Source organism: Sorex fumeus, unplaced genomic scaffold (genome assembly GCF_029834395.1).
Source record: "Sorex fumeus unplaced genomic scaffold, SorFum_2.1 ptg000051l, whole genome shotgun sequence".
Taxonomy (NCBI): Eukaryota; Metazoa; Chordata; class Mammalia; order Eulipotyphla; family Soricidae; genus Sorex; species Sorex fumeus.
In genome coordinates this window covers 31,506,300-31,520,260 of record NW_026606108.1, presented here as the reverse complement: position 1 = coordinate 31,520,260, position 13,961 = coordinate 31,506,300, and the positions used below count along the sequence as shown (strand labels likewise).

Below are 13,961 nucleotides of genomic sequence, written 5' to 3'. Positions count from 1 at the left end.
TATATTTGTTTTTGTTTTTAATTCACATTTTAGGGCATAAGATACTTTAAGAATTTTTTTAATGTAGAAAAATGCCACAATTGTTGATAAATTCTAGAAAATTGCTGAGATACAAATATAAAATTCAATAGGTATAGAAAATCAATTTATGTGAAAATTATATTATCTGACTGATTTCAGGGTTGTTTAGGATTTATTAAGGATTTGTTAAGCTGTTTATTGCTTTAGGAGATGTCATCCAGAGACTTCTGGGCCAATGAGTTGACTTGATAGTGGCTATGGGAGTTGGCATGGCTGCCAGGGCTTTCAGAACTGTGGGTGATTGGTGGGGGCTACCCACACTGATTATGAAAAACATGAGTGTTCTCAGCCTGGTCACCGAGTACCTGAAATTATTCGCAGATTGGCTTCTGTGTAGAGAATATTTGTTAAGCAGTGGAATTGAGCTCTTGGTTTTGCTATTGTGGTAGGATGAGGGTGCTGCTGTCTGAAGAGCTTCAACTGGTCGGTTATTCGTCCTGCCCACCTCTCCTTTGGTTTTACTTTCACTTATTTATTAAATTTTATTTTCCCCTTACACTATATAAGCACTGGTTTACAAAGTTGTTCATGATGATTTGTTACAGTCAGTATACTAAACCAATCCCATCACCATTGTGCATTCCCACCACCATTATCTCCCAATTTTCCCAACCTCCCCAATAGCCAGCCCTCGATAGTTTATTTTATATTGCGTCTTGTAATTTGCTGAAAGAATTATCAAAACATGTTTCCTCTGAAGAAAGTTAGTGAAGATTATTGTGTCTCACCATGGAGCCATTAAGCCTTTGTATAAGAGATTACTAAGATGTTGTTACATGTTAAGCTTTCTGTGTTGATATTTTGTTAACTGAGATGGGATACCTTCTACATTACATCACATCCAATCTGGTTTGTGAATCCTGGTTTATCAGTGTTGTAGAGTTAGATTTTGCTCCAGGGAGTCCAAAATTTTTAATAGGGAGTTAAAGCTGGAGTTAAAGTTTATAGCTGGGTGGCAGATTTGGGGCATGTGCATGACTGCCAGGGCTTCCAAAAGTACAGGGAGATGGAGGAAGGTAGCCCATCCCTAACTCCATAAGAGCCTGGCTATTTCAGTCATAAAGCCCGCATATCTGAGTTTTTCAACAGAATATTTTATGGATGAGGTTTGTCCCAGGCAGTGAAACATGGCCAGGATCATGGTGACAATTGTGGAGTGTGGAGGTTTCTGGTGCAGGGACTCTGTTTGCTAGGTTCTGGGGTGCACTGAACAACTCAGGCTTGCACATGATCCAGAAGAATCTCTGTAACTGTTGATCTCTTTTGAGATTTATTTATGAGTCTTTGGATTATGGCCAGTGAATGAGCTTACCTGATGCTAGAGATGGCTCTTGGTTTTATCTTCTTGATACTAAATTTCTTACATTTTCATTTATGATATCTACTATTTTCAACTGTAACTTCTTTTCCAACTTTGAGATATATGACTTACAATCTTGTGTAACTTTAAGCCACATAATATATTGATCTGATACACTTACCACAAAAGGACAACCACTATAGCCTCTAAGTGACCACCTTCATGACCATATAATTATTTCATTTTAGCACAGCGGTAGGGCGTTTGCCTTGCGCGCAGCCAGCCTGGCCAAGCTGGGGTCGATTCCTCCACCCCTCTTAGAGAGCCCGGCAAGCTACCAAGAATATCTCGCCCGTGTGCCAAAGCCTGTCAAGCTACCTGCGATGTATTCGATATGCCAAACACAGTAACAAGTCCCCCAAAAAAGGAGACGTTACTGGGCCCGCTTAAGCAAATTGATGAACAACGGGAGGACACTGACAGTGACAGATGAGAAAGTTTAAAATCTGTTCTTTTAGCATTCGAAGTATATTATACTCTTATCACTTATTTTTTTCTTCCCATTCTTCTTATTCATTCTTGGGGCATTTTCCTCTCTCTCTCTCTCTCTCTCTCTCTCTCTTTTCAGCACACAATGCTTAAGCGTTACTTCTGGCTCTGCACTCAAGAATCACTCCTGGTAGTGCTTGGGGGACAATATAGGACTCAATTTTGTTTTAGAGCCAGCTTTATCTAGGGGATTTTGTAATCAAAACATCCCCCCCCCCCACCTTTGTCTTGCACATTTATCTTGTTTTGTTTTGTTTTTAGACCAAGAAGTGCTCAGGGCTTGCTCCTAGCAGTTTGGGAAATGGGAAACTATGTATGGTGCTGGGAAATCAAACCTGACTTGGATGCATGCAAGACGAGCACCTTGTACTGTCTTTCTGGCCTGTGTCACAACATAGCCCTTCATATTCTCTTAGTACTCTTGTTTTTTGTTTAGGATCCACTCTCAATGGGGTATTGAGGTACTCAGAGGCTACTCCCAGCTCAGTGTTCATGGGACCACATGGTGCTGGGGATCAAACCCAGAGCTCCAGTTAGAAAAGCAAGCCCTCCAGACCTCTTAGCTATTTTCTTGCTCCCCTCCCCATATTATTATTTTTTTAAAACTAACTTTCAGGGGAATATTTACTTTTCTTGGGTTTTTACATTTCTGCAATTTGTTGTTATTGTTGAGCCACATCCAGCTGTGCTCATAGCTTACTCCTGACTCTGTGCTCAGGAATCACTCCTGTCAGGCTTCGGCAACCATATGGGGTGCCTAGGATTAAACCTGAGTCAGCTGCATGCGTTCTATTGTCTTTCCAGCCAAGTACTTATGTGTAATAGATTTGCATTGCATCTGAGAAACACTTAGCTTGGGGACATACAGCTTCTATGGTTGATATGCAGTCCTGCTCTTTTTCCAACAGGAAGCATTACTTCATCCTTCAGGACTATTCACTATAAATACAACTCTGGGAAATGGTCTGATTAATGAGTTGTAAGGACTCTGCATTCTTGGCAAACAAAGAATGAATAGTGAAAGTATACTATTTATAGATTAAAACCTCACAGGCAGTAGCATGTATTGGCAATAGGGTAGAGAAACTAAAGCCTTCAGAAATCCCAGCATAAATAGAAATAGTGGAATTGCTTTAAAAGATAGTATAGAAGCTCCTTGGTTAAAACAGAATTATCTATATGACCCATTAGTTCCACTTGTAAGTGTATATCCAAGAAAATCAAGAATATGTTCACATAAAATCTTGGTACAATAGTGTTCATAGCATTATTCTTAGTAGCCAAAAAGAAACAGCACACCAAATCTCCCATCATCTTCGCAAACAAATCACAAACCATCCTGTTATTCATCGATTGCCTCGAGCAGGCCCCAGTAACGTCTCCTTCGTCCTAGCCCTGAGATTTTTTTAAAAAGTGCCATGTTCAAGGCTCTTTCAGAGTTAGGAGAATGAGACCCTTCATTGTTACTGGTATTTGGCATATTGGGTACGCCACGCGGAGTTTGCCAGACTCTGCCGTGTGAGCAGGTTAAATTCGGTAGCCTGCCAGTTTGTCCAAAGTAGGAATGAGATGATAAGATGTCATAATAAGATGTCGCGCAGTCGCATGGTTCCGGGAGCTGGTTTTTATAGTCTCTGAGTTTTGGCCGTTGATGGGATTACATGGCACCAGGGGGCCAGTTGGTGGGTATGACCTCCGCCTACTGGAATTCGGAGGATCTGGGTGGAGGATGCTCAGCCCCGATCCAAGCAGGCTTGGAGATCTCGGCCCCTGGACCCGCATGGCTTTGTTCCTCTGCCAGTACCTTCATGTGTTTGGAGAGTGGTCTCAGCATGGTGGTGGCTGGTTCTGGAGGTCTTCGGCTGCCGGAGCCCTGGTCGGGGTAGGGAGGAAAACTCAACCTGCTCCCCTCCAAGGGGCCCTGACGAGGACAGCCAGGCGCAGGGGGCAGGAGACTCTTGATAGAAGAATTTATAAGATGCTGTACATCCATATCATGGAATACTTTTATCACCAAAAAGGAATCAGTTATTACTAGGTGCATGAATGAGTCTTGAAAATATTTTTAGTGAAAAAAGACAGACATAAAAGGTTATGATGTATTATATTTTTTTCTTTTTTTGTTTTGGGGCTACACCCAGCGGTGCTTAGGGCTTTACTCCTACCTCTGTGCTCAGGAGTCACTCCTGGTGGTGCTCGGGGGCCATATGGGATGCCAGGGATCAAACCCGGTCAGCCGCATGCAAGGCAGGTGCACTGCCTGCTATACTGTCTCTCTGGCCCCCTCTGATTTTTTTTTATATGATAAAGCCAAATAGGGAAATTTACAGAGACAAACAAGATGCTAATGAATGTGAGGTTTCTTTAGGAGAATGGTACAAATGTTCTGGAACTGAAATAATTGCACATTTTATGACTATGTAAGTATTAGTTTTATTAACCCTGTCTTGCAAAGTAAGTGAAATATCAAAAATTTATAAAAAATAAAATGTCACTTTCGGATTTAGTGATAATACTTGTACAATAAAAATTTATACCTGGAGAGCTGCACACCTACCATTCTGTTGGAATTGAGCAAGGCTTTATGTTTTGTTTTATATTATGGAACATTGTATGACTGAAACCCAATCATGAACAGCTTTGTAATGTTCTATCTCACAGTGATTTGACTAAACACATACACACACACACACACAAACACACCTTTAACAAGAATGGCCTATTAAAAACACACACACACAAATCCTAGAAACAGGAATGGCCTATCTCTCTCTCTCTCTCTCTCTCTCTCTCTCTCTCTCTTACACACACACACACACACACACACACACACACAAAACAAGAATTAATGGAGATGTGGAGAAAATTCTCATTGTTGATTGGAATGTAAACTGACACTTTTACACAAAGTTTAAAACTTAATGACTATTTTCTCTTAAGTTTGATTTACGTTCACTTCTACTTTAAAAAAAAAAACTATTGTTTAGATTTCTGCTTATCACAGTGACATTTAAAGATTTTAGAATCATAAACAAGTGAAATGCATGCTTTGCAAGTAATAGGACAGTGTACACCATAAATGATATAACTTGGCAGTTCTGATTTTCTGGTTTGTAGTTCTCCTATCAGTATTTTAAAAAGAATTTGAATCAGAAGGGGGTTACCTGTATTTACTACTTACGGGGAATTCTGCAGTTGTTGAGCTGGAAATCAATTACTTCTCTTAAATTTTCCTTTCAGAAGAGTATATTCACTAATTTAACTAAGATTGACTTGCTCAAGTGACGGAGTAGTAGTATTGAGTATTGATATTTAGTAGTGGTATAGAGTAGTGAAATTTGTGTAGGGTACCAATATCTTCTGCATGACCCCGCACAGCAGAGCCTAGCATGCTCCTCGTGGCGTATTTGATATGCCAAAAACAGTAACAACAGGTCTCACAATAGAGATGTTATTTGTGGCCGCTTGAGCAAATCGATGAACAATCGGAGGACAGTGCTACAATGCTACCAGTATCTTGGAAAAGTTGGAGTGTTTTGGGGGGGCAGAAATAATAGCAGATGAAGGAATCTGAAAATTGTAAAGGGTGTATCTTATGTATGAGAATTGTAGGTATATTTATGCATGAGAATTGTACGTTGTGATCATATGTAAGCTAGTCATGATCTGAATAGGTCTTTTGAGGTTACAGAATAGATCACTGTTGAGATGTGTGTATTCATATAGACATATTTTAAAACCTCAGTAAGTTTGCTTTTTCCTTCATTGAAAGAGACCAGCATTAGGGCCAGAAATATTGCTCAGTGGACATAATGTGTGCTTGCATGCGGGAGGGTCATGTTTGACCCCTAGTACCACATGGTTCCATGAGCACTGCCCAGAACGACTGTCAAGAAAAGAGCCTGGAGTAACCTTTTAGCACTGCAAGGTGTGGTCTAAAAGCCAAAAAAGTAATAAAAATAAAAAGATACCAACTTCATTCCTGGCTATTGCCATACATTAAGACAGATAAGAATAATGTACAAAGCACTTTTGTTTTGTTTAATTAACTGATAATTATAACCATACTTGTACAAGCTATATAAAATCAGACAGTTTGTAATTAAATTACTTAGATGCTGTAACTATTGACTGTTTAGGTGTTACTCTTCATTTCTGGTAAGTGTACTTAAAGGATGTATTTTTATATGAGCAAGAGAGCCTGGAGTAACCTTTTAGCACTGAAAGGAAATTGTGATCTCCAGATCTTTATAGTAATGTTACCTTTTCTAAACTAAGTATTTTCCATGTTGGACTGTGTCCTCAAGGCAATTTCTTGCAAAAAATAAATGAAGCCTTCCAATCTAAGAATCCACAGACTATCAGAAATATGGAAATTTTAGATTTTTCATTAAGAATGTAAACATGTGTTTTAGGTAGAGAATTCCAAAGAAAATGAAGATAATATTTTGCAAAGAGAAATTCCTGCCAGACAGTCTCGACGAAGATTTCGGAAAATAAACTATAAAGGAGAACGCCAAACCATTACTGATGATGTGGACATTAATAACTATCTTTCTGTGAGTATATTTACTATATGTAAGCAGTTTGGGTTCTGTACTTAAAATTTGAGAGCAGGTAAATACATACAATTTATTTAAATATTTCTTAATTAAGACCAGATAAATAAGTACAGTGCGTAAGGCACTTGGCCTTGCATATGGCCAACCCTGGTTTGACCTTGAATACCACACAGTGTCCCCTGAGCATAGCTAAGTGTGACCCCAAAACAAACAAAATTCTGAAAAAAACTTCTTGGTATTTAATTGGGTAGAAATACTCCCATTTGAAATTACATTAGGCTTTTTCAGTTAATGTAAGAAAAAGAAAAAGTTCTTTTTTTTTTGAATTTTTTTTTTTTATTAGTGAAACACCATGAGGTACAGTTGTAGATTTACAATTTTTTGTGCTTGGGTTTCAATTATACAATGATCAGATACCCATCCCTCCACCAGTGCCCATTTTCCACCACCATGGATAATATCCCCCCACCCCCATCCCCCCATCCCCCCCTGCCTCTGTGGCAGGGCAATCCCCTGTGTTCTCTCTATCCTTTTGGGTGTTGTGGTCTGCAAAAGAGGCATTGAAAAAGTTCTTTTTTTTTAAACTAGCTTTAAGTAGTATAAATTATAATACTCTGCAAGAATTCATGAAATAGGGTAATTACATCATGTAATCATGTAATAGGCAATTTTTTTATGTCACTGTCACTGTCCTCCCATTGTTCATCGATTTGCTGGAGTGGGCCCAGTAACGTCTCCATTGGAGACTTTGTTGTTACTGTGTTTGGCATATCGAATACATCATGGGGAGCTTGCCAGGCTCTGCCGTGTGCGCGAGATACTCTCAGTAGCTTGCCGGGCTCTCTGAGAGGGGTGGTAAGGCACAGAAAAGAAATAAAGGCATCAGTTCTTTGCTTAACCTGTGGTACAAATGTATATGCTATAGATCGTTGCAGAAATACATGCTAAAGTTGTTTTCACATGCAAATAACTAAAAAAAGCAGTTGGGAAAAACTTGTAACACCAAAGGATAATTAAGCTGTTTCTTCAGAAGACTTTCGTATAGAGGTAACTTCAGCTTATTTTTTTGTTTTATTTTTATAAAGTAATTCACAACATTTGATTACGTTTAATATTTGAATACCACTCCCACCATCATTACACCTTACCACCACCATATTTTGATGTTTCCATCCCAAACCCCAACCCCTGTCACAAAGCAGAACTGAAATGATTTATTTTGTATTATTTGTTATGAATAAACCACTGAAAATGCTCCAAAAGTTTCCTTAGAAGGAAGTGGGTGAATATTGTTATATTTCACCCAGGGGCCATTAAGCCCTTCTATAAGAGATCACTAACATATTGTTAAGGGTTGAGCCTTGTGTGCAAAGGGCAGGAGTGATAGCACAGCAGGTGGGGCATTTGCCTTGCATGTGGCTGACCCAGGTTTGATTCATCTGCCCCTCTTGGAGAGCCCAGCAAGCTTCGGAGAGTATTCCGCCTGCATGGCAGAGCCTGGCAAGCTTCCCCTGGCATATTCGATATGCCAAAAACAGTAACAACAAGTCTCACAATGGAGATGTTACTAGTGCCTGCGTGAGCAAATCGATGAACAACGGGAGGATATTGCTACAGTGGTATAGTGCTACAGTGCATATATATAAGCACTGTCCTCCTGTTGTTCATTGATTTGCTTGCGCAGGCACCAGTAACGTCTCCATTGTGAGACATGTTGTTACTGTGTTTGGCATATTGAACATGTCACGGGTAGCTTGCCAGGCTTTGCCATGAGGGCGAGATATCCTTGGTAGCTTGCTGGATTCTGAGAGGGATGGAGGAATCAAACCTGACTCAGCCGGGCTGGCCGCACACAAGTCAAATGCCCTACTGCTGTGCTATCGCTCCAGCCACATATATAAAATCTGTAAAGATGTATTTCCCTCTAAGATTGGTTGCCTTCCACTTTAAACTGCATCAAATGTGGTTTGCTACTCTTGGAATATGAGTGGTGTGAGGTATGAGATGTTGCGCTGTAATCCAGAAATAGGTTCACTCATGGGTGAGGCCCCTTCAAGTGTATGGAAAGCAGCCGTGAACATGGCTGTGGTTGAGTTTTGGAGGTTTTTCAGCTCTTGGGGCTGGGTCTCTGGGGCGGGAAGGGTCCTCACCTGCCCGCACTCTAGGATGCCCTGACTGAAACAGCCTGGCGTGGAGTCTGGCCTATGGTGAGTCATTTTATGCTCTCTTCCAAGAAAACTGTAATGAGTTTCTGGATCATGGCTATGGATGAGATTATCTGGCGACAGCCAGAGGTGGTTTATGGACATGGCTGCCAAGTTGCCCAAAACAGGGGGAGATGCAGGGAGGTCACCCATTCCTGGTTCTCTTGAATCTGGAGTTTTCAGTAACTTCAATTTAGACTGAAAAGTAGTTTAATTAAGAAGCATTATATAAGGAAGGATAAATTGAGATGTATTTATCAGGTTTCAAAGTCATACTTCTGTAAAATAGAAGAACAATTGTGAGATTGTAGTAAAATTTCTAAGCATATGTTTAGTTCTTTTGGCTTTGAAAACAAATGTTTTCAAAAAATTGAGCATATCTAAATATTTTCAAAGTATTTTAAGCTTATTCCATGTTAGGAATAAACAGAATTGTTCAGGGAGTTGCTTTTTCTGGAGTGTTAGATTTTAGGCAGCTCAAAGAATCAGAGTTCTACTTACCTGGTTCTATGGGGAGTCACTCATGCATGAGTCTTGGCCCGAGCGTCCAGAAAGTGCCCTGAAACATGATGGTGGCTGGGTAGTGGAGGTAGTAGAGGTCTGCTGATGAGGTATTTATCTGGTACCGGTAGGGTGGGTCTTCTGTGTGTAATTCGAGTGTCGAGAAAACATCCTGAAGCATGGGGCAGCTGGGTAGTAAATGTAGTGGAGGACTCCAGACTCAACGGGACCTGGGAACAGAGATCCTCTGCCTGCTTCCACCAATCTCTGGTAACCCTGGGATTACACACAGAAGACCCAACCTATCGGTACCAGATAAATACCTGATTAGCAGACCTTCATTACCCCCACTACCCAGCCACTGTCATGCTCCAGGATGCTTTCCAGACTGTGTGATGCACGACACATCATAAGACACTTAATACCCATCTTCCAAGATTACTGCACCATATTTGATGGGGTTCAAATTTGGTTTGAACCATGGGAACACCTGCAAGGGCGATTAGAGACCTCCCTAATATCCTCTATCCCTCTCGGAGAGCCTGGCAAGCTACCGAGAGTATCCCACCCACACAGCAGAGCCTGACAAGCTATTTCTGGTGTATTCGATATGCCAAAACCAGTATATATACAATGGGTCCCATTCCCCTAACCCTGAAAGAGCCACCTATACGGCAGCATTAAGAAGGATGAAGGAGAGGCTGATAAAATCTCAAGGCCGAACTAGGCTGCCAAAACAAAGAAGGACAAAAATGACTCTGTACACTGCACGTACACTGGTATCAGATGTATCCATCGAGGACCTGATGGTACAAGCGCGAAAGATCAAGTACGACATCATTGGTCTAACCAAGACCAGAAGGCATCAATCACATCACCCTGTTTTCAACACTGGAGAAGAACTGTTCCTCTGAACATGTGAAAAAAGAGGCATCAGTGGTGTTGGTGTCCATGTCAACACGAACTTGGCCATGAGCATTGATTCATTTGAATGCCGAACAACCCGAATCGACAATTACACTTGAATAGATGTGACTCAGTTCCAGCAGTTTCTATCTTCGTTGTCTACGCAGCAACATCCAATGAAGGAGAAATTGAGAAGTTCTACATGGAGCTGAAGAAGTTCTATTAAGAAGACCAGACCTTCTACAAGATCATTGTCGGTGTTTTTAATGCCAAGATAGGACCGAGAAGATCAGCCAAAGAACTCCACATTGGGACCCATGGCCTAGAATAGAACAAACAGGGTGAGAGACTGAGTTCATTATGTTGAACCATCCATGGTAACTCACAGTTCTTCCAGAAGGCCGAATCTAAACATTGGACATGGGAGTCTCCCAGTGGATGGTTCGAAAACGAAATTGACCACATCATATTCAATCAACGGTTTTGCCTGACGGATGTAGCTTTTGTCCCAAAATTCCAAACAAGATCGGACCACCGTCTCCTTCATGCAGAATTCTACTTCATGGAGCGGGGAGAAAGAACTGCAAAGTTTAAGAAAAGAACTCCCAGAATGACCACCAACTGGGAGCTCTTTGGCGCTATTATGTCAACATGGGAAGATGTAGTCATTGACAACATTGACAAAGAATATGATCGACTGGTTCAGTACCTCCATGATTGTGCGAAGAACGCCTAGAGAGCCATAGCCGCAAAAAGATGCCTGTCTTGGAAAACTCTTGAGCTCATTCGCCAACATGGCTTGGTGCAAGCCTCAGGCAACCGCAAGTGAACATCCGAGCTCGCAAAGCAATGCAGAGAAGCAATAAAGGAAGACCTCAAATCCTGGGAGGATCCTCCCAACACCCTTTATTTGGTGCTCCCTTCTCTATCTGAGCTGCCTTTTCACCTAGCATGTGTGGCTGGCCTCCAAGCCATGGAACAAAATTCTTGGTACTAATCTCGGCCATTCTTGGGTGTTAGTCTCCTATTTTGTTACTTTATGTTCCCCAGATGAATGCAGTCTTTCGATGTGTATCCCTCTCTTTCTGACTCATTTCACTTAACATGATACTTTCCATGTAGTACCACTTGTATGTAAATTTTATGACTTCATCTTTTCTAACTGCTACATAGTACTCCATTGTGTAAATGTACCAGAGTTTCTTTAACCAGTCGTCTGTTCTTGGGCACTCAGGTTTTTTCCAGATTCTGGCTATTGTAAAGAGTGCTGCAGTGAACAAACAAGTGCAGATGTCACTTCAATTATACTTTTTTGCCTCTCTGGGATATATTCCCAGGAGTGGTATTGCTGGGTCAGATGGGAGCTCAATTTCTAATTTTTTGAGAATCGTCCATACTGTTTTCCAAAAGGGTTGGACCAGTCGGCATTCCCACCAGCAGTGAAGGAGGGTCCCTTTCTCGCCACATCCGCGCCAGCACCGGTTGCTTTTGTTCTTGTGGATGTGGGCCAGTCTCTGTGGTGTGAAATGATATCTCATTTTGGTTTTGATCTGCATCTCCCTGATGATAATGATGTGGAGCATTTTTTCATGTGCCTTTTAGCCATTCTGATTTCTTCTTTGAGAAAGTTTCTGTTCATTTCATAGCCCCATTTTTTGAAAGTAGACTATAGACCAAACATGATTGCCACTCAGTGCCTCTTTTGCAAACCTCAACACCCAAAAGGAGAGAGAGAACAAAGGGGAATGCCCTGCCACAGAGGCGGGGTGGGGGGGTGGGGGGTGGGAGGGATACTGGGATCCGTGGTGGTGGGAAATGGGTACTGGTGGAGAGATGAGATTTGATCATTGTATAATTGAAACACAAACACAAAATTTGTAAGTCTACAACTGTACCTCATGGTATCTCACTAATAAAAATTTTTTAAAAAAAAGAGAGAGAGAAGAGCAGCAGTGCTGGCCGATGTGGCAGAAGCTGGGAAAAGCATTCACAACACCCGCCTGTCCTTTGCCAACGACAAGACCAAGATGACTGCCCTCCGATGTCCTGATGGATCTGTCACATCTTCCAAAAGAGCAATGGAGAAGATTATACATGACATCTACTCAGATCTCTTCGATAGCCACATCCACCTGCCCACATACCAAATTCCGCAGGATGGATATGTTGTTCCCAACGTTCTCCCTTCCAAAATCCGACACGCCATTTCATCAGTAAAGAAGCGAACAGCATCCGGCCCAGACAAGGTCAGACCCGAACACCTGAAGAATCTGCCCTCAGTACTCATCAATACACTGGCTCAGCTCTTCACATGCTACCTGTCTGAATGCAAGGTTCTGTCCCAATGGAAAACCAGCAGGACTGTACTACTGTACAAGAAGGGAGACATCCACGACATTGGCAACTACTGCCCGATCTGCCTGTTGTCTGTCATCTACAAGCTGTTCACTCGATTCATCCTGAATAGGATTGGCAGAACACTAGATGGAGGACAACCATGCGAGCAAGCCAGGTTCCATAAAGGATTCAGCACGATCAACCAAATCCACACGATATCCAAGTTCATTGAGGTTTCTCGGGAGTTCAAGATGCCGCTCTGTCTAACGTTCATTGATTTAAAGAAGGCCTTTGATTCTGTTGAGACTGAAGTGGTCATCGAAGCCCTAGCCAAACAGGGTGTTCAAACTCAATACATCAGGATCCTCCGTGAGGTGTGTTATGGATTCACTACCAAGATCTCACCATTCTACAAGGAAGTGGTCATGTCAAGAGAGCGGCTCAGCAGGGTGATACCATTCTACGAAAACTTCAGTGCCACCCTCGAGAATGTCATGCAATGACTGGAATTGGAAGGAATGGGAGTGAAGAGAGACAGTCGGCAACTACACCACCTCTGCTTCGCTGATGACATCGTTCCAATACCATCAAATATATTAGTTAAGTAGCACAAATGCTGGCTGACTTCAACTGTGAGTGTGGAAAGGTCAGACTACAGTTGAATCTCATAAAGACAATGTTTATGAGAAACGGACCTGTTCCTGACGTTTCATTTGCTCTCAATGGAACAAACATCTCCGACTGCAACAATTATGTGTACCTAGGTGGAGAAGTCAACATGACGAAGGACCTGGCACCTGAGCTGTGCAGGAGGAAGAGAGCGGCTTGAAACGCCTTCAGGAGCGTCAAAGAAATAGCTAAGGGACGATGAACTTCCGACTCTGGGCACATCTCTTCGATTCCACTGTTCTTCCTACATTAACACATGCCTCAGAGACTTGGCCCTACAAAACAGGATGAGAAAGCTATTCAGGTCTCCCAAAGAGGAATTGAAAGAGCTATGCTTGGAGTATCACGCTTCACTGAAGTGAGAGAAGGAATCCAGAGTTCTGACCTTCGTTGACGATCAAGAATCAGGGACCCTGTCTCATTTGCGAAGGCATCGAAAATCAGATGGGCTGGACATGTAATGAGATTTGTAATGAGATGACCGCTGGACTAGAGCCATTACCAACTGGATTCCACGGGATGTCAAAAGATCGTGTGGCCACCCACCTACAAGATGGTCAGACTTCGTCAAAACCCTGATGATCGGTTTGAGGCTCTTCATGTTCTTAGAGTGAGCAGACACCATTGGGCTACACTAGCATGCGACAGGGACAAATAGAGACTTTTTGGCACCCGCTCAAGCAAATCAATGAGTAACGGGAAGTCAAGTGATCAAAGAATTAATCATGTTGGGCTGGAGAAATAGTAGAGTGGGTAGGGTGCTTTCCGCACGTGCAACTCTCATAAGTTCGATCCCCTGCATCTTACTTTGCAGTCTTAACTGTAAAATTCTGTTTTCTTTCTTTAGTTCCT

The 13,961-nt window shown here is 41.9% G+C and overlaps 1 protein-coding gene across 7 annotated transcripts in view; it reads left to right on the top strand.

Moving 5' to 3' along the window:
- The window catches only part of RAPGEF6 (Rap guanine nucleotide exchange factor 6), a 191,823-nt gene that overhangs the window by 45,580 nt on the left and 132,282 nt on the right, over positions 1-13,961 (top strand). For all 7 annotated transcript variants that reach the window (XM_056124230.1, XM_056124232.1, XM_056124227.1 and 4 more), the window contains exon 6: positions 6,346-6,489. In XM_056124230.1, the coding sequence (XP_055980205.1) occupies positions 6,346-6,489 (144 nt within the window). The remainder of the gene's footprint in view (positions 1-6,345; positions 6,490-13,961) is intronic.